This window comes from Heptranchias perlo, unplaced genomic scaffold, assembly GCF_035084215.1.
Source record: "Heptranchias perlo isolate sHepPer1 unplaced genomic scaffold, sHepPer1.hap1 HAP1_SCAFFOLD_982, whole genome shotgun sequence".
NCBI classification, from domain to species: Eukaryota; Metazoa; Chordata; class Chondrichthyes; order Hexanchiformes; family Hexanchidae; genus Heptranchias; species Heptranchias perlo.
This window is the reverse complement of record NW_027140028.1, coordinates 45,766-66,081: the sequence shown is the minus strand read 5'-3', so window position 1 is coordinate 66,081 and position 20,316 is coordinate 45,766. Positions and strand designations below refer to the sequence as shown.

The 20,316-nt window shown below is 50.1% G+C and overlaps 2 protein-coding genes across 2 annotated transcripts in view; both read left to right on the top strand.

Moving 5' to 3' along the window:
* Positions 1-1,190: 1,190 nt before the first annotated feature.
* LOC137320134 (RNA-binding protein FUS-like) lies at positions 1,191-19,257 on the top strand. Its single transcript, XM_067981885.1, is given in 16 exon segments — positions 1,191-1,261; positions 6,034-6,070; positions 6,162-6,319; positions 7,232-7,394; positions 8,442-8,647; positions 9,337-9,514; positions 11,260-11,294; positions 13,592-13,627; positions 13,774-13,883; positions 15,287-15,416; positions 16,006-16,119; positions 16,484-16,581; positions 16,583-16,605; positions 17,263-17,354; positions 18,025-18,184; positions 19,022-19,257. Coding segments are annotated over 16 exon segments (1,593 nt in total). The 5' UTR covers positions 1,191-1,248; the 3' UTR covers positions 19,062-19,257.
* A 450-nt stretch (positions 19,258-19,707) lies between these two features.
* Positions 19,708-20,316, top strand: part of rnf20 (ring finger protein 20, E3 ubiquitin protein ligase) — a 30,481-nt gene continuing 29,872 nt past the window's right edge. The window contains exon 1 of the mRNA XM_067981886.1: positions 19,708-19,726. Within this exon, the coding sequence (XP_067837987.1) occupies positions 19,708-19,726 (19 nt within the window). The remainder of the gene's footprint in view (positions 19,727-20,316) is intronic.

Below are 20,316 nucleotides of genomic sequence, written 5' to 3'. Positions count from 1 at the left end.
GAGTCGAGGTACAGATCGGCCGCGATCTGATAGAGCGGCGCGGGGGTGGGGGGAAAACGGGCTCGAGGGGCCGAACCGCCTCCACCTGTTCCCGGGTCTCACGGGTCGGCCACGAATCCGACTGAATGGCCGGAGAGGGAGGGGGGGGGGGGAACGGGCTAGAGGGCCGAATGGCCTTTTGCTGCCTGGGGTGGGGTGGGGGGGGAATCTAAGTTTAAAAAGTGTTGGAAAAAAAACAAATAAATACATATATATATTCTTGTCACAGCCCCAACATTGAGGCAAGTTTGCAATAGGCTTCTGGAAGGTCGCCCATTGACAGTCCAGCCTTCTGCGCGCCAATTATTCATTCATTCATTCATTAAATTGTGACCCCTGGTCACCTCGGGCAACCGGATCAAGCCCCGCCCCCTCTCCTCCTTCCACCCCCCCCCCCCCACACCCACACAGGAGTAGGAACAACCATTCACCTTAGAAGGCGGGGGGGAGAGGGGGGGAAGCTATACAACTTGTTAGATTGGGTTTAAGTTTCTTTGAACAAAGGAAAACTTTAGGGTAATTAGCATAGTTTCATAACGTGTCACCTTTTCCATTTGTTTGAAAACTTTTTAAAATACGTTTTTAAATGTTTTTTTACCATGTCACCCCCCCTTTCTCTATTATGGCAGAGTCCATCGACACAGTTCATTAACGTGGAATGGGAGGGGGTGCATATTGCCTGCAGAAAGTATTAAAACTTATTTTTTCAAAAACTTGTACAGGTTCAAGTTACAGTCTGGTATATTTATACAACAGATTCAACCTGTGTAGAATCGAATATCATAATTCGGAAAAAATATTTACAAATAGTTCTGATCCCTTCTCCCGTCACCCCTCTATATTTGCGGGAAGGTGGTAGAACCCTTTGTCTCGGGGACGCGCAGCAAGAGATCACGTGGGACCGCTTTCGGAATCCACCATTCCTCCGACAGGGGGGGGGGGGAAGCCAAACACAAGGCATACATAATCAAAAAAAAGGGCACACATTTCAGAGTGAATGTTGAGGGGGAGTAAAAATGAATTCTCAGCTCCAGCAGAGGACACGTTGAGTTTTAAGGTTTGTGGCCGACACAGGTAATGGTGGAGCTTTGGCCTTCCCACCACCCCCCCCCCCTCTCCGGTGGAGTGGTACCAGTCCGGCCGCTAGACTCGGCCCCGCTCGGAGCGACGCGCCTCAGTCGGAGCCGGAGCGGTCGCGGAGGCAACATCATGGCGTCCAACGGTAAGGGAGGAGGGGGCGGGTTTTTTTTTCTTTTCCTACCCCCTCCAACCAACCGCACCGGTTATAAATTAAACACCGTCCGTTCCCCCCCCCCCCCCCCCATTTTTATTTCGTTCCCCGTCGGTTTTAACCGAGAGGAGGCGGCGATTGATGGCCGCCATTTTGTTTTTCTCCCTTTTTAACCCCCTGTTCCGTTATCAACGTTTTAATTTTTTTTTTAATTATTGCGGGGCGGGGAAGAGAAAAAAGCTTTGATTTTTATGGGGGAAATTCCGTCTCGGGTTCAGGCTCGGCCTCGCGTCTCGGTTTCTATTAAAAAAAGAAAAGTGCGCAATGCGGTCGCCGCCATTTTGTCCGTGAGTAGATTGGCGCCGATTTCGGCAAATGGCGTCTCCGGGGAGTTCGTTCACTCGTCTTTTCCCTCCCTTCCCCTTCCCTTTAAATTAAAAAAATATATATAATTGTCGGAGGATTGATAACGATTAATGACGTACTTTTTATTAAAAAAAAGTGAGATTGGATGGATGGAGGGAGGGTGGGTTGGGAAGAAAGGCGGGCCCCGCCGCCATTTTGTCGGCGATGCCGGTTGGAAGCGGCCGGCCTCGTCCCGTCGCCATCGGGCCCGAGGCCCGTCGATTCGAGCCGGCTTGTAACCTCCGCCGGGTCCGGGCTAGATTGTGGAGTGGGCGGAGTGGCTGTTACCTGCTCGGCGGCCGGGCGGATGGCGATGGATTGTTCACGCCCCCCCCCCCCCCCGGAGAGTGATGGGGGTCCTGCTCCGGCGGCGCTGGCACATCCGGGCATTCTGCGCTCCTCTCCTCTTCTACCCCCCCACTTACGTAATGCGTCATGACGCAGAATCAATAGGCGACGTTTTGTGATTCAGGTTCAAGTGAAAGAGTGCAATTTAATGCTGGCTCAAAGATTTTTAATATTAAAAGGCTTTAAATCCCCGTATCTCCTCCCCCCCTTCTCTATCAGCGAAGGTTGCCTATGTAAACGCGTCACGCTGCGATTGCCCCTGCCCGCCAGCGAGGGGCGCTGGCCGGAGCGTGACGCATGACAAGTTTTACGCGGTCAGGCTCCCAAGTTGTAAACGTTGACTCCGCGTCTTGTAAGTTCAGTATGTTGTAAAACGGGGGCGGGGGGGTACTGTTGACACGTGGTTGGTTGTTAGGCTTTAGTGTGGGAATAAATGCCGGCGACGCCCGCATCCCACGAACAAATTTTTATTTAAATATCCTCTTTTATTATCGTCGTGGATAGCGGGCGCGCCCGTCGTCGACTCGGTGTTTGCCCGTGAGTCGTGGTGGGGGTCCTGAATTGCATCTTGGACGCCGCGACGCCCGAAGACTACGCTTGCCGTTTCCTCTCGTGTGCAGGATCCACGGTGGAAACTCCTAACGACATAGGAACAGGAGTAGGCCGTTCAGCCCCTCGTGCCTGCTCCGCCATTTGATAAGATCATGGCTGATCTGTGATCTAACTCCATATACCTGCCTTTGGCCCTTAATACCTTTGGTTGCCAAAAAGCTATCTATCTCAGATTTCAATTGAGCTAGTATCAATTGCAGTTTGTGGAAGAGAGTTCCAAACTTCTACCACCCTTTGTGTGTAGAAATGTTTTCTAATCTCGCTCCTGAAAGGTCTAGCTCTAATTTTTACACTGTGCCCCCTACTCCTAGAATCCCCAACCAGCGGAAATAGTTTCTCTCTATCCACCCTATCCGTTCCCCTTAATATCTTATAAACTTCGATCAGATCACCCCTTAACCTTCGAAACTCCAGAGAATACAACCCCAATTTGTGTAATCTCTCCTCGTAACTTAACCCTTGAAGTCCGGGTATCATTCTAGCAAACCTACGCTGCACTCCCTCCAAGGCCAATATGTCCTTCCGAAGGTGCGGTGCCCAGAACTGCTCACAATACTCCAGGTGCGGTCTAATAGTTGGAGACAGCGTGAGTTTGCGCTGGATTGGTGTTGCTCTGCGCCTGAGATTTCAGACGGAGCCAGATATTGCAGTGGAGCTGTATTGATGGAGAGATGCCGTGGGGACAAAGAGGAAGGATAAATAGGTTTTTGTTCTGCACTGGAGTGATTTAGAGCTGTGCAAGTAGAAAAGGGCCAATTTAAAAATCAAGCTAAGTGGGACTCTGGGTTTTATACATGGGCACATTAAGCATAAAAGGAAGTAATGTTGAATTTGCACAAGGAATTGGTTAGATCACAGCTGGAGTCCAGTTCTGGGCACCTCATTGTGCAACAACTTGCCTATGTACAGAGGGGTTTAGGGAGGAATCTTAGGGCCGCGATGGCTGAGGGCACGGCCAACAATGGTGGGAGGAAGGACATTAGTGCTGTGGAGAGGGCACATGAACAGTTATAATGGGGAATAGTAGTTTTTTTCACTGGATCAGGGAGGATTAAGTGACATCTAGTAGAGGTTTTCTAGAGTTACGAAATGTTTTGAGTGTGCAAATAGTGGAAGTTTACCACTGGTTGTTGAATTATTAACAAGGAGGTACTGAATCAGGATTGTCCCATGATGAAGGAGGGGTTAATTAGTGGGGGAGGGGCTCCCAGCAGTGGCAACACTTGGGAGGGTGCTAGGATTTGTAGTATGGAGCAAATCTAGTGCCTGTCTGGGGTCTGGTAGTTTTAGGGAGGGAGTGGTGGGCTATCGTGGTCAGGGAGACGAGCGGTCTACGCAACAGAATCTGTCCCTTCCGCCTTATGAACCCTGAGAGAATCGTTGGCTAGTGTTTTGTTTGCAGCACCAGAGGAGAGGTTATCGGAATCCTGGATTCTGGCAGCAGTTTTAAAACGTGTGTCGTCTTCCTTCTGTGCCCATCCACATGTCATCCAACCAGACCACGTCTTGCATATCGCCACCTACCACCAACTCACCATTTGATGTGTTGAGATGAAGTAAGGTGGGAGGAGGCTCATGTGGAGCATAAACACAGTCATGGACCTGTTGGATCAGATGCTCTGTTTCTGTTCTGTAAAATTCTATGTAAACTCCTTCCCTTCATTCCAGATCATGTGGACCCAGCGCACTCTGACAGTGATGTAGGCCGCTGCAAAAAGAACTAACTCCCCATCGACCGTGCCTTAGGCACCCTATCCCAGCCTGTTCGTTCCCCTCCAATTTCCGAGAGACCCTACGACTGCTGCCAGAAGTTCCCAATTGAGCTGGGTGTGAGGATCCGCCTTCTGACCTGCCTCACGCTCTCCACCTCCCCGTGCAACCAAATCCACAGTTCTCTACAGTCTACTAGAATTACTGTCCCTACTCTACTAAAGCTCCTTAACTGCTGCTAAACGCCACAGCGCCTCCCTCCCGACTGCTACTGAAACTCATACCCCCTCCTTCAAATCTGCTATATCTTGCCTACCTTCTGCCTCCTCGTTTAAAACAGGCGAGATAGAAATTAAATATGCAAGTAAAGGAAAACATTATTTTAGATTTACAATTTTGCAGCACCCTGGGAATTGACCTCCACTCGGGATCCTGATTATACAATGGCAGTGGCCCTGTTACTGTTTTTTTAAAAAAAAACACCTGACTTGCTGTGAGCAAAGCTGCAGAACATCCACCAGCGATTAATGTAATTTTATTATTAAAGTCTTGCGTATTTCCTGTCCCTCACTTCAAAAAGAATAAACGAGGACTTCTACCGGAGCCGGAATGTCTACATTCTCTCAATTTGCTGCTATATATGTACTCACCCAGCGGCCTCTTCAACCGACCTCTCTAGCAACCCAACGTAAACTTGACAGCTGAGAGATTTTGGGGGTGGGGGGCAGACCTGAACCAGAATTACATATGTCCCAGTGATAAAGCGGTCTCTCCTTCAATTAAAAACAGTGCACCTCGTGTCTTAATGTGAGCACCGCCACGGACGATTTGTCAGTTTGAAAGTTTTGTATAAGGTGTTGTCACTTTCCTCTCGACCTTTACCAGCAACGCCCCACTTGTTAAAGGGCAGTGTATCCTCCCAAGTCGCAGTGCTGTCAGAGTGTAAATGGCATGTCCAGTGAGCATCTTGGCACGTATGTGAAAGAAAGGCAGCCATTTTTAATGTGCAGAGCCACAATATCCGCAGCCTCGGAATTGAGCATACCACAGATGGCGTCAGGGCTTTTATCTCCGGTCTGATCCCTTTGAATGAACTCACTCATTGTTTACATCACATCTGTTGCACCTTTATAGCCCGAAAGGTAGACTGGTTCCCCTTAGCAGAAACTTTCTACGTGGTCTAAATCAGCTTGGCGTACAGCTTGTCTTGAGCGAATTTGCAAGCAAACCAGGGATGCTTCAAGTGCACCCTTACTGCATAGAAATCTCGGGGCTTTCTGCCCAACCAGTCTCCGTCGGTGTTTATCCTCCGTACGGGCAGCTGTCCTAATCCCTTGTGGCCCCCATATCCCTTTATCCCCCTTTCCTCAATTATCTACTTGTAAACGTCGACATCATCTCTACTTAAGTCGCAAACTGGTGGTGCGTTCCATAGCCTCGACCCTAAGCTCTTACTCTGTGTCCTAAATAACTTGCTCGTGACCTTGGCTCCAAGCCCCCTCGTTCTAGACTCCTCAACGGTCTGTTTTCTATCCATTCTTTGATAATTGCAGTTGCGATAGTTTATTATGCGCTCAGACCTACGTATATGGGTTTTCATATTTCCAAAGTGATGTTGGGGATTAATGCAGGCGCCACAATCACAGTTGCCGAGTACTAAATCTGCCTTGTTTCTTTTATTTTTAAAGCAGATCTTGGAAATTACGGACAAGCTGCTCCCCAGAGGTGAGTCTCAATCGTCAGCGGCTTTGTGACCTTTGTCTTCTTTTTTGTTGCTCGTTTTAACCCGTTGATTGATTCCTTCTCTCGTTGACAGCTACGGGGCCTATAACACCCAGCCTGGACAAGGGGGCTACACGCAGCCTCCCCCTCAGGGTTACAGCCACCAGAGCTACAGCGGGTATGGCCAGTCCACTGATACGTCTGCATACGGGCAGAGCGGTTATGGGTCGTCCTACAGTCAGACACAGACTGGTACGCTGCATTTAACTCCTCGTGCGGGGCGTGCGCGATCGTTGGGGTGGTGACGGGTGTTGTGGGCGCTCGGGAACATACATGCGGCTTTGGTCGAAAAGTGTCGTGCCTCGTCGCTGCGTTTGTTGTAATGGGCCAGTAAGGTGGGAGAACTGTGTCACAGGCGTTGTGAACCTTTCAAAGCAAGAAGTGTTACTAGATCACACCAACAGTAAATCGACATGACACAGGGCGTTAAAAGAATTTTCTGTGTGTAGGTGGTTTACTTCCTGCGTGTGTTTTTTTAAAATCTGGGCGCTTTCCTGGTAACGTTTACCATCACAAATTGGTGTGTTAACGGTCACAATCCAGTTGCAGGCTCGGGCCTCCGTGCGATGCTGCTCAAGTCCCCCCCCCCCACAGCTCCTTTTAATGTCACCTTGCATATAGTAAAACCAGACATCAGTCAGCTGACTGAAATAGAATCAATCATATAGCACAAAGGGAGGCCATTCAGCCCACCGTGCCCGTGCCGGCTCTTTGAAACCGCTATCCAATTAGTCCCATTCTCCCATGCTCTTCCCCTGTGGCCCTGCAAATTTTCATGTATGTAGCCGACTCCCTCTTCAAAGTCAGCATTGAATCTGCTTCCACCACCCTTTCAGGCATTGCGTTCCTGATCGTAACACGCTGCGTAATTTAAATTCTCCTCTGGTTCTTTTGCCAATCACCTTAAATCTGTGTCCTCTGGTTACTGACCCTGCCGCCACTGGAAAATGTTTCTCCTTATCTAATCTCATCAAAACCCCTCATAATTTTCAACACCCCGAATTGCCGTAGGCACTTATATTTTACAGGCCTGGTATATTTCCAGTAAATGCAAATCTGTTTTCATCCACTGGCTTATTTGTAATTATCCTCACATTAAAGCAGGATATGGGACACAGCCAACTTCTCAAGGATACAGCCAATCCAGTCAAGGTGGTTACAGTTCCACTGGTTATGGAAATGCCCAGACTCCCCAGAGCTCGTATGGACAACAGTCGTCTTATCCGAGCTACGGGCAGCAGACAACATCAGCCACTTCATCTGGCAGGTAAGCTTTTGTGACAGAGACTGAGCCACAGTCCCAGGATTGGAATAACTTCACAGCTTGTTGAGTTGCCGTGTGAGGGTGTGTTTGTTTGGTTTTGTCAAGTGTTGGTGTTCATTGTTCATTTTTCTCCTGTCCAGAAAGCTTTTGCTCCTCTCTGTGCTACAGCTTTCCAGGCCTTGGTTGGCCTCTGCTGCATCACCCTAGTGGGCAGTGTGACACTTGATCCCAGAGGGGGAAAGGACAGTGTATCTAGCGCACTGAGACCCGGTCCCAGAGGGGGAAAGGACAGTGTATCTAGCGCACTGAGAGACCCGGTCCCAGAGGGGGAAAGGACAGTGTATCCAACACACTGACACCCGGTCCCAGAGGGGGAAAGGACAGTGTATCTTTCACACTGTGAGACCCGGTCCCAGAGGGGGAAAGGACAGTGTATCTAACGCACTGTGAGACCCGGTCCCAGAGGGGGAAAGGACAGTGTATCTAACGCACTGAGAGACCCGGTCCCAGAGGGGGAAAGGACAGTGTATCTAACGCACTGAGACACCCGGTCCCAGAGGGGGAAAGGACAGTATCTAACGCACTGAGACCTGGTCCCAGAGGGGGAAAGGACAGTGTATCCAACACACTGACACCCGGTCCCAGAGGGGGAAAGGACAGTGTATCTTTCACACTGAGAGAGCCGGTCCCAAAGGGGGAAAGGACAGTGTATCCAATACACTGACACCCGGTCCCAGAGGGGGAAAGGACAGTGTATCCAATACACTGAGACCCGGTCCCAGAGGGGGAAAGGACAGTGTATCCAACGCACTGAGACCCGGTCCCAGAGGGGGAAAGGACAGTGTATCTAACGCACTGTGAGACCCGGTCCCAGAGGGGGAAAGGACAGTGTATCTAACGCACTGTGACACCCGGTCCCAGAGGGAGAAAGGACAGTGTATCTAATGCACTATGATACCCGGTCCCAGACGGGAAAGGTACTTGTGGGGTTAGCTCACAACCAGGTCCTACCGTTGCAATATTAACTGCATTTTCCCCGTCTGATAGCAGCTATGGGGCAAACTCGCAGACAACCAGTTATGGACACCCCCAGGGAGGTGGATACGGCCAGCAGCCCAGCTCCTACGGCCAGCAGCCCAGCTCCTACGGCCAGCAGCCCAGCTCCTACGGCCAGCAGCCCGGGTACCAGGCCCAGCAGGGAGGATATGGGCAGCAAGGACAGTACGGTGGTAGCGGAGGAGGGGGATCAGGAGGAGGTAAGTTCAGAGAAGGTCACTCGGTGAGGGGATTTGTGCAGGTAGATAACTTGCACCAGAGGATGGCCAGTCGGGGTTTTCCAGTGAGTATTAACAGCACTGAGTTGGGGGTGGGGAATTACGGGGGTCTTAGTTGCCTGGCAGTCGTTCTCTACGAACAACGTAACCAGAAGTTTCCTGATTTAAAAGCAGGATTATTTCTCCAGCCAACCGCGGCGAGTGGCAGATAGTTACACAATACAGATCGTGCGTGAAATCAGTCCTGGTCAGTGATTGATGGGGGAATCACCCATTCAACTCTATTCCGGCCAGGGATAGCGGTGAGCTTTTTACGCAGCCTTTTCTTTTATCATGCGCTCAAATTTCACTGAATGAACTGAAGTCGTCACAAGACTTGAGGGGAGGGGGTGGGGTTGATTGGCATTTGAGCCTTGACGGCAGCTTAGCTGGCGGTGGGAAGGCATTGCTGCCGAGTGCAGTTTTGAGGTCCACAAACCCTGGACGAAGCCAGTCGTAGACATCGGCTAAGCGGGCATCGAGCCTGCGCCCTGTATTGTAGAGCCTCCTTAGTCCGTCCTGGTTAATGTAGGGGTGTGTTGGCTGTGGTCGAGGGATTCTTTTTTTTTCTCCCCTCACCAAAGTAACCCCGGGATCTTGCTGTGTGTTTTCTTCTTCTCCTTTTTCTGAAGCTGGATACGGCCAGGACCCGAGCCCTGCCAGCGGTTACGGCAACCAGGAGCCAGGCGGGTATGGAGGGCAGCAGGACGGTCGCGGCAGAGGCAGAGGAGGATACAGCCGAGGAGGTGGCTTTGAGCGTGGCGGCGGCGGCGGCAGAGGGAGCCGTGGAGGTCGTGGGGGCGGCATGGGGTAAGGGTCGGTGCCTCTTTAACCTCTTACGGAATGTTGGCTAACTTCCCGCCTCTCAGACCCTGGGTCGATTTTGGGGAGGGGGAAACATTTCACGATCGTTGCTTAGAGAAACGTGTGTGCGATCGTTAGGACGGGAGAAATGAGACCCGGTAACGGGTATTAAGGTTGAAAGGATTCTCAGGGTTGGTTTTGGGGGGGGATTTTCACACTCTGCTCTATTCGAACAAAACGTTTTACAAAAAGTCATTATCGCAGGTCTATGTTACAGATGCCTGTCAAAAGTACAAACTGTGGTTTAAGGTTTTAGTGTGAAACATTACTGTAAAGGCGCAGTCCAGCCGGTTCCTGATTGGCGCATATACGTGCCTGTGTGTATACGTTCACTATACAAAGTGACCGAGCCAGTGGCGCCCCGTTTGGGGTCTAAATGAACAAAAAGGTTAAACAGGTGTTTTAATAAGCTGGTGGTTGAGTGGGGTGAGGAACCCTTGTGCAGAAGGTGATAATGTGCCAGCAGCTCTTGCTCTCATGAGAAGGGAGCAGGCGGTTTGACAACGGTTAGATCTGGTTACCCTACAAGGTGTGTGTGTGTGACACAACAGTAAAGATGGCGTGCCAAGTGAACCACCATCCCATGCAGTGGGCTCAGGGTAACGGTACACGTTTGTTTTTTTTTTGCGTTTTTTTTTTAATCAACCGTGCGACGTGTTCTGAACTTGTGACGAGCGGCGTTTCCTGAAGCAGCTATGGAAACCCCGCAGCACGTGATTCCTAGAGGTTTCAGACGGGGAGGGGCGGGGTGCTTAAGGCGGTGCCTTGTACTCTGTAACCGGTGAGCCGGGGTGGGGGGTGGGGGGGCCTTCCGAGTTTAAAACACCCAGTTACAAGAGGAGCCGCATTAAACTCTGGATGTCCTTTATACCCACGCATCCCAGTTTAGATTTGTTACAGGGTACAACCCGTGAGTATCTTGGGATGGGGTGGGGGGGGTTTTCTATTTTTTATATATATAATATATATAAATCAATATATAAACACAGTACTTTCACTTGTTCTGCTGTTTGATGTTAACGAATTCTGCGTTTTGTGTGCCACAGGTTTCAAAGTGACATGAACTATATCACTTCTCCATCTTCCACACTAGTTACATAACCAATCTTTTTTTTAAAAAAAAAAATAATTTTAAAACAAAAAAGGAAAATGCATGTCTTACACCAAAAGTAACAATATTACAATTAGCTGGTTCAGCCAGTAACCTCATGCAAGTCTTTAAAAAGATGTATTTATAACGCATAAATCTCTGCGGTAGAAAGGTCTGTGTAAGACCTGAACTGAAAGGTGACGGAAGGAAAAAGTGGGATGTGCTTACGATAGATGCACCACGGTGTACAGCTATATACAAGTGCGGCCGTGACCTGTTATATATACACATACATACATATAAAACGGTGTGAAGGGCTGTTAATGGTAATTGGCTCGAGCTTAGGTTTGCTATTGTCCATTACAAGCCGGCGCGGGTTTCTTGTTAGTACATTTTACGGTGGAATTTTGATAGTTGAGGGCTTCTGAAGAACTGGAAGAATTCCAATAGACCTGCGGGACGAGAAGGTTCGGTTGCTAGTGTCGTTAAAAAAAAAAGGTCTGGTTTTTTTTAAATAACGATCCGTAGGCCTAAGTTGACGCAGACACACACACGCACACACGTGGAAAAAGCTTCAATGTCTTCAAATTTGTCTCCTCAGCGGTGGTGAACGAGGTGGATTCAATAAGTTTGGTGGTAAGTGAAGAGTTAAGCAACTCAAAAAAAAAAGCAAAAAAAAATGATAAAGCAAAAAAAAAATAAATAAAATGAAACATTCAATATGTACAGTCTGTGATATGAATCAAAGCCACCGTTATCAGGATATAACCTATGGGAGCGACATTTTGGGACTGGGGCGGGGGTTTGGTATTTGGTTACGCACGCACGCCATGAGTCATTTTTTGCGTGCCTCTGAACACTGATGTGTACGGTATGGAGTGTTTATGCTTCAATTGAAAAGTCGGGAGGGCTGTAAAAAGCTAAAAGGTAAAACTGGGTTGAGGTGTTACTGGAATGCATGTATACATATACTGGAGGTGTTTTATGGTGACAAACGCTACCAAGTAAGGGATATATTTTGAACAGTTGTCGATTGGGTCTTTGGAAAAAAAAAATAAGTCTTTCTATCGGAATTGGTCTGCAGGTTCAGTACCTGAGGTAATGTAATTGTTTATCCACACTCTGCAGAGTAGGCTTCCCATGGGTTATTCATGAGAAGGGTCTGGTCTGTGTATTTCTATCTCTCTCTATAATATGTGTATATGAGCCATTTACTCGGGTAGGTTGAGTCGGGTAGAGTGATGTACCAATGTTGGGCATGTGCGGCCTGTACTCCCACATTAACTTGGGGGGGTGGGTGGTGGGTTTGGTAACTTGGTTACGCCTGCCCAAAATTTAAAAACTTCTAACGTGGGCCGCAAGCGTCTTCTACTCGTCACGTCGCACCCGGCCACTGAGGCAAGCTGAAACGACTCAACGGTGCGTGAGGTACATCAGCTTCTCCACGCGTGGTACAGAAGTTTTCTTGTATCGTGTCCCCTTTCCTCCCCTCCTCCCGCCCTTCCATTCAGTCACCGTTTGGGTTCCGCTGTTACAAAATAAAACAGAAACGTCCTGCCTGGAATGTAGCTCGGCAAGCTGGTGAGAGGTCGGCAGGCGCCCAGGGCTCAAATCGAGATTAAAACGCTCGAGACTTGTACTCGTTTCGTGATTTATTTCTGGTTTTTGTTCACTGCTGTTGAGAAGCCCAGTGGTGGGCTTGGCCTTTTGTTCTACCACTGTAAAGCCAAGCCAAGGCCTGTGTTGCAAAGGTAGATCCACTCTAAGGTCACTAGCAGACTGAAGTTTATCCTTGGTATGAAATGCTTAAAATGTACAAGGTTTTGGTACACAAGATTATCACGTGTGGTGTTTTAAAGATCTCAAACTGTGTTGGGCTGCTTCCTGGCCTTATTGGACACCCAAAGATTTCTATCTATCTCTCATATGAAATGATGATCCATGATTGGGATCCATAAAGTATATAGTGTGTGAATTGAGTGACGAGCTGAATATCAAGATACATCAACCAGCGCCGATTGTGACGGTGGGGGGAGGTGTTTGTTATGTTTTTTTTTGTACTTGTGGCCCTCCTCGCCCACTCCAGCCTGTGGGCCTGGTGTGGCCGTCGCGTTGAAACAACGTGCGTGCTGCTGGGCTGGGCCTCTCCTTGTGTTCTACCACTGTAGCCGAGCAGAGGCCTGTGACGCAGAGGTTGATCCGCTCTTGGGTCACTGGCAGACTCTCAAAAGCTTATCCTGGGTGCCGATCACTGTTTGGCTGCGTATGATTTAAGTTTTCCACGGTGGAGCAGAGTTTGCAATCATACATCAATGTAGTAGGGTGCCTTTTTTAATATCTTAAAAAGAAAACCGCACACACACGCACATTAAAACCAAGCTACTGTTTCATGAATGTGACGCAATGACTCAGAATCGAGCGCATCAGAAACGCCGGTCTGAGTTTTCAGTGCTTTGCTAATAGTAAACGGGTGCCATGTACGCTGCTGACGGCACAGTTCAGTTCTGAATTAAAGTAACAGGAGACCGAGAAACATGCTCCAGCCTCTCACGGACCAGTTGAGTTGGAGGAAGGGGGCAAATATTTTTTTTTTAAGACAACACTTTGGGTCCTGTGTGCTTGATGCTCAATGCAACAAAATGGTACTTTTTTTAAAAAACCGTGGGGTGTGGAATCGATAGTAGCTGATGTGGAAGAACTGGAATTCAGGTGGAAGGGTTTTTTTTTTGTAGAGCAAACTTGTTTAACACGGGACACGTGCTGTGAAGTTGGCAACGGTTGATTTATTCATTGTAGTCTTAAGCACATGCGCCAACATTGGATCCCAACTCTTGTCATGGTCGCATTACATGCGTGTTTTGGCGGGAGGGGGAGCTGTTCGGTCAAAGCTCGATTTTCGCTGCTAAATCCTTCCCTCTCTTTTCAAATTGAAGGACCTCGGGACCAAGGACCGGGAGCCCCAAATCCAGGTAGGCATGCTCTTCTTGCAGCACTGTGCACTCAGCGATTTTCTTTATCCAACCACCCCCCCCCCCCCCCCCCCCCCCCGAGCTATTGGGCCGTTTCCGCTAAATTTTTTTCCCCTCTAATTTGACTTCTCCCATTCGCTCCGCAGGATCTGACCAGGACAATTCAGACAACAACACCATCTTCGTCCAGGGACTGGGTGAGAACGTGACTGTCGACACGGTGGCTGACTATTTCAAACAGATCGGTGTGATCAAGGTAAAGGTAAACGATCCCTCGCCCGTGTGTGTGTGTGTGCGCGCACGCAGCTACCCGCCGCTCGTGAGTACAACATCTTGGTGCCGAGATTTCTCCCCCCAAGCCAACAGCGTGTCCTCTGGGGATATAGCACGGCATTGTATTGCGTGATATCACGCAGCACTGCATCGCTGGTGGGATCTGGTCTGGAGCAGGGCCGCGATATTTAGCGGGCTGCACCTTTTAAGTTCCCAAGCCCCGTCCTGATGTCAGCGGGAGGTGTTTTTCTCCTTGTGCCGTTCGCAGCGAGGGGTGTTGGTGCCAGCGTTCGTTTGTCAACCCTGGGTGTTGGCAGCAAGCATTTCCAGGTCAGGCGCAGCGCAACCGGAATCCAGAGCACAGCCCCCTCTGCTTTGACCCAGCGACGTGCCTCAAGACCCAACCCCGGCGTCCCCCAGTATGACAGTTTCTCACACCGGCCCATCCCAGCCTGGGATTGCCAGTTAGTGTCAGATGAGGGATGGATTTTGTGCTGTAGACCCAGGCTGGCAAACAGCTGCATTGAGGCTGCCTCGTGCACATCTCATGTAGGGTCCTTTATAGTCATCGAATCATACAGCGCAGAAGGCGGCTCATCGTGCGTGTGCTGGCTCTCTAGGGTAGAGCAATCCACGGGGAAACAGCTCCCCTGCTCTTTCCCCTTAGCCCTGCACGTTTTTCCCTGCAAGTATTTAGCCAATTCCCTTTTGTAAAGTTACTATTGAACCTGCTTCCACCACCATTTCAAGCAGTAAATTCCAGATCATTACAACTCACTCTGTTTTATTTTTTTTTAAATCTCCCTCTCTGCTTGTTTTGCCGATCACCTTGAATCTGTGTACTCTGGTTACTGACCCTCCTGCCAGTGGAGACGGTTTCTCCTTATTTTGTTCTATCAAAACCCTTCATGATTTTGAACATCTGTTCAGTCTCCCCGTCTCTTTCTCTGCGCTGAGAACAGTCCCAGCTTCTCTAGTCAGAGGAAACTTAATTTCATGAATCCTAGTTCGATTTAAACTCGGGTCCAGTTATTTTTTTTTATTGCCTGCCCCCGCCGTGCTTTGATAATTAAATGCCAACTCTTCCACTGCTGATTGTGTACCCACCCTTCTCGCTGGACCTAACCTGAGATTTTCAATCAGCAGTGTGAGGGCTGGAAGTCACAAGGGATTGCCATTTAAATTAGGAATGTGCAGGTTGATGGAGCGAATTTGTGGAGTCCCAGGGCAGGGTGGTGGGAGATTTATTGTTGACGCAAGAGTTGTGGGGTGTGTTTGTGCTTTTTTGGGGTAGGGTGAGGGGTTGTCTGGCGCACGGATGCGTTGAGCGTGCCTTGGGACTAAGGTTCTTACGTGGGCCTGGCCTCTTCTTGTAACTCCCGTTAGATCAACAAGAGGACCGGCCAGCCGATGATCAACCTGTACACTGACCGCGAGACCGGCAAGCTGAAGGGGGAGGCGACAGTTTCCTTCGATGACCCGCCTTCCGCCAAGGCGGCTATCGATTGGTTTGATGGTGAGTTACCGCGCTACCGTCGGGTGTCCTCGAAGCAGTGTCGGTATGGCTTCCATCGCAAGTCTGAGCACAGAAGGGCGGTACCGAGGGAGCGCTGCACTGCCGGGGGGGGGGGGGGGGGGGGGGGGGGGGGGGGGGGCGGTTTTCCAGAGGAGACGTTAAACCGAGGCCCTGTCCACCGTCAAGTGGGTGTAAAAGATCCCCACAGCTGCTATTGGAAGAAGAGCAGGGGGGAGTTCTCTCCGGTGTCCTGGGGCCAATGTTTATCCCTCAACCAACATCATTCAAAAGAGCAAATTGCCCGGGTCGTTATCACTTTACTGTTTGTGGGATCTTGCTGTGCGCAAAATTGGGCGGCCGCGTTTCCTACGTTACAAAAGTGACCACGCTTCAGAAATTACCTCGTTGCTTGCGAAGCGCTTTGGGGCGTCCTGGGTTGGTGAAAGGCACTGTAGAAACGGGAGTTGGCTCTTTGTGGAATAGAATTGCTGTTTTTCCCCTCCACCCCCCCCCCCCCCCCTGCCTGTGCCCAACCGAGCGATCCAGCTCCCCCAGAAGAATCATCAACCGTGTCCTCTTTGCCTTTCAGGGAAGGAATTTAACGGGAATCCGATCAAGGTTTCCTTTGCCACGAGGAGGACCGAGTTCAGCCGCGGCGGCATGCGAGGCGGCGGAGGAGGCCGCGGCGGCGGAGGACGCGGTGGTTAGTTGCATTTTAATTGTTGCCACGTTGAGGGCACGAGGCCCACCCCTTCTCTTTTCTTCCCCTCCCTCCCCTCCTCCCCTGTTTGAGGGTTTGTAGTGTTTGATCAGAAGGATAGCCCGCGTGTAAACTCTGTCGTTGTTGACCATTTGCTGGTCTCATGTACACCAGCCGAGTGCGGCACTCGGGGATTTTTTTCCCCCCCCATTCCCCCCGACTTATGCTCGCCAGAGGCGGCGTGCCTACCACTTTAAATGCCGCTGCCCCATTTTTTTTATTTGTAGTTCCTTCATCAGCTGCTGGAGCCCCCTCGCAGTGACTTGAGACTCTTATACTGTACAAACCATTTTTTTGTGTTGAATAGCACCAATGGGCCGTGGAGGATTTGGTGGTGGTCCCCGCGGTGGCTTCTCTGGTGGTGGTGGTGGTGGAGGCGGCGCTGGTGGTGGACAGCAGAGAGCCGGGGGACTGGAAATGCACAAATCCGTAAGTAGAGCCGGTGGTGGGGTGGGGGGAGGGGGCAAAGGGGGACAGCAGTCTCGGCCGACCCCGCATTGTGAAGGCATCGCCCGTCCAGTGTTAGTTGGGGGGGTGGGCGGTGTCGATCGCTGCCTTTTTGGTCTTCCCGCCAGTGACTGGGTAAAAGCTGTAGCAGAGAAGGGAGCGAGTAGCCAGAAGAGAGCGAGAGTTATCGGTGCAGACCAGCACCGCCCTTGGATTTTTGTGGTCGTACGAGCTCGGAGAGGACAGACGATATTGGCAGGCAGGACGCTTAATGGATTCTCATGACGTTCCTGCGTTTGTAACCCAGGCGTTTTGTTTTGAGTGGAGCGCTTCTGAAGTAGGGTTAGGGTTAGAGACAGCAAGTGGGGGATATCACTTCTAGGCTGCACAGTGGAAGCCAGTACGGAATTAGTGATGTGATTGTCAGTCGACGCCGCACCGTGGACCTACCACCTGCAGTTGAGCCGTAGCACAAGTCGGTAGTCTCCACTCCAGCGCTCGCTGTAGCTTAGCCACGAATTGTACCTGCCAAACAGCGGTGGGGGGGGGTGGGGAGCGGGAGGTGGGAGCGCAGATCATTTCAGTAAGGCACAGGGGTCCGTGCGTTGTCTAAGTTGGTCTCCATTGTCTTGTCGGCAGGACTTGTGGCAATATCAACTTCTCGTGGAGGAACGAGTGCAACCAGTGCAAAACGCCCAAGCCCGAAGGAGCTGGAGGCCCACCACCAATGGGTATGCGAGGAATTAAAACAAGCCAGTTTTGTGGTGGTCTTTAAAGAAAGAAAAATGGTTGTATCGTATAATGAGGTCAAGAGAACTGCTCACTTCCCCCAAACCCTACCCGGAGGTTTTTTGCGTCCGTGTATATTTTTTTTTTCCTCTCGTTTTCGAGTTCGTCTCGTTTCCTTCCCGCCCCCACCCCACCAACCTCTCTGCGTCACACATAGCCCATGAAATTCAAGTGCATTTAGCTCTAGGCTGTCTTTTTGTTAGTGTCGTAATTGTTAAAGCGCAAGACAAGCTCTACTCTGTATTTGACCCGTGCTGTGCCTGCCCCTGGAGTGTTTGATGGACAGCGTAGAGGGAGCTTTACTCTGTATCTAACCCGTGCTGTACCTGCCCTGGGAGCATAACAGGCGGATGATACTACCGTCACTTCAGTGCGAATTTTGAATTAGGTTGCTCATTAATTATGTAACGTGCGTGTCGTGTAGTTCTCGTTTTATGCTGTATTGCGGTAGTTACTGTCGGCGGCCCGACACGGACCCGTTTTCTATCCCGGTTAACTGTGTGTGTGTGTGTGTGTGTGTGTGTGTGTGTGTGTCTGCGCGCGATCTTGTATTGCCCGCTCCTCCCTGGGTCAGACTTGACCGTTGTGCTGTGTGTGTGTGTGCGTGTACAGGTGGCTTCGGCGGTGAGCGCGGTGGAGGCGGCGAGCGAGGCGGCAGGGGTGGCTTTGACCGCGGTGGCTTTAGAGGACGCGGAGGGGACCGAGGAGGATTCCGCGGCAGAGGCGGAGACCGAGGCGGATTTGGCATGGGCGCTGGCAAAATGGACTCCAGGTAAGGGGCCCGGACGAACGCTGATTATCCATTCAGTAACTCCTCTCCCAACACTTGACATCTCAGGATGAGGTCAACCTGTGGCAATAGAATCTTTTTTTTTAACCCCCAAAGACAGTACGGAGGGAGTGCTGTGTTGTCTGAGGTGTTGCCCTTCAGGTGGGATGTTAAGAGTGCCCCCTCCAGATGGGTGTTAAAAGATTCCCACCGACACTGTTGGAAGAGAAGAGCGACACTCCCCTCCCCCCAGTATCATCCCTCAACCACCCAACAACGGTTGGTGTATGTCTGTAGGGGCCAGCGGTGAGGCAAGGGCGTGAAAGGTGCTTATATAAATGCACAGTCTTTTGTGTTGCCTCCCCCGTGACGTGAGATTTTACATGGAATGTACAGCACAGAAACAGGCCATTCGGCCCTACTGTGCCGTGCTGGTGTTTATGCTCCACACGAGCCTACTCCATCTCACCCTATTACCATATCCTTCTATTCCTTTCTCCCTCGTTTGTTTATCCGGCTTCCCCTTAAATGTATCTGTTATTCGCCTCAACTACTCCTTGTTGGTAGTGAGTTCCACATTCTCACCACTCTCTGGGTAAAGAAGTTTCTCCTAAATTCCCCTATTGGATTTATTAGTGACTTTCATATTCGTGGCCCCCGTTTTGGTACCCCCCCCCCACAAGTGGAAACATTTTTTTCTACGTCTACCCTGTCATAATTTTAAAGGCCGCTATCGGGTCACCCCTCAGCCTGCTCTTTTCTAGAGAGAAACGAGCCTCTGCCTTTCCTGGTAGTTGTGAGACTGTTGAGATTCTAACCCCTGTTCCTCTCTTGTTTAAGGAGTGACCACAGACAGGACCGGCGAGAGAGGCCATATTAGATCGTGTACATATTCATTGGGACCATGGGATTTCTACCTTTATTTTTTATTTTATATACTGTTACCGTGTTGATTTGTGCAGCGAGCTGTGTAATAACCGTTACATTGTGTGAGAGGAGCCCTTTTTTTTTTGTATTTGTTGGATTTTATCTGTATTTTCACAAAGTTGACATTAAACTTCCAACTGTTTTAACAATCCTCGTTAATTGTCCTTGGGGAAGAGATGCTCCCGGCAGCTCTCCCGATGACTGGAACCTGGTGCGCCTTCTAGGGTCCGTTGTCAGGAGTTGGGGGGGGGGGGAGGAAGGAGGGGGTGGGGGAGAGAGACATTGGTTGACTCGTCTGTCGCTGCGAAGCGTCAGGACGTCCTTGCGACCTGGGACAGCGTCCAGAGCCTTTTTACCGCTCGCGCTCCGGGACACTGGCGTGTGACGGCTGGATTGGGTCAAATCTCATCTCTGCTGCAAGGGGGAGGCTGGATTTTTGTTTTTTGTCGAATGTTTGGACGATCTCGTTCTGCAAATTCCACCCGTCTTTACCCGGAAGACAGGCAACACCCGCCTGTCGTAACGACAACAAAAAATAATTGACTTATTGTCTGGAGTCATTTGCAGCAGGTTATGATACGAGTGAAAATATTTTTGCTATGAATCCTGTACAGAAAAGTAACGATTAAAAGCAACAAAAAACAAAAAGTTTGGGAGATCTCGAGGCGTTGTAAATGATTGCCGATGGGGTTAATTGCTGGTTGTACTTATGTTCACAGCATGACTTTATTTCTGGTTGAATTTGCGGTGATGTTGACAATATTTAAGTTGGCTTTGGTTATCCCAGCTTAGTGGCCAAGTGTTTAGCAAGGGCATTAACAAAACAAGGAGGTGCTGAGAATTTTAATATGCTGTAGATGTTAGTCTGGTTCGTGGGGGAGGGCTGCCCAGCTCTCCGGTTCACTAGTTCGGTGTTTTATCGACAAGTGTAAAGTCTATGGACGCTAGGGGGAAATTGGAGCTTTCAAGACACGTTTTTATTAATCGTTCATGGGATGTGGTCGTTGCTGGCAGGGACAGCATTTTTTGCCTGTCCCTAATTGCCCCTTGAGAAGGTGGTGGTGAGCTGCTGCAGTCCGTGTGGTGAAGGTTCTCCCACAGTGCTGTTAGGAGGGAGTTCAGGATTTTGACCCAGCGACGATGAAGGAACGGGGATATATTTCCAAGTCGGGACGGTGTGTGACTTGGAGGGGAAGGTGCAGGTGGTA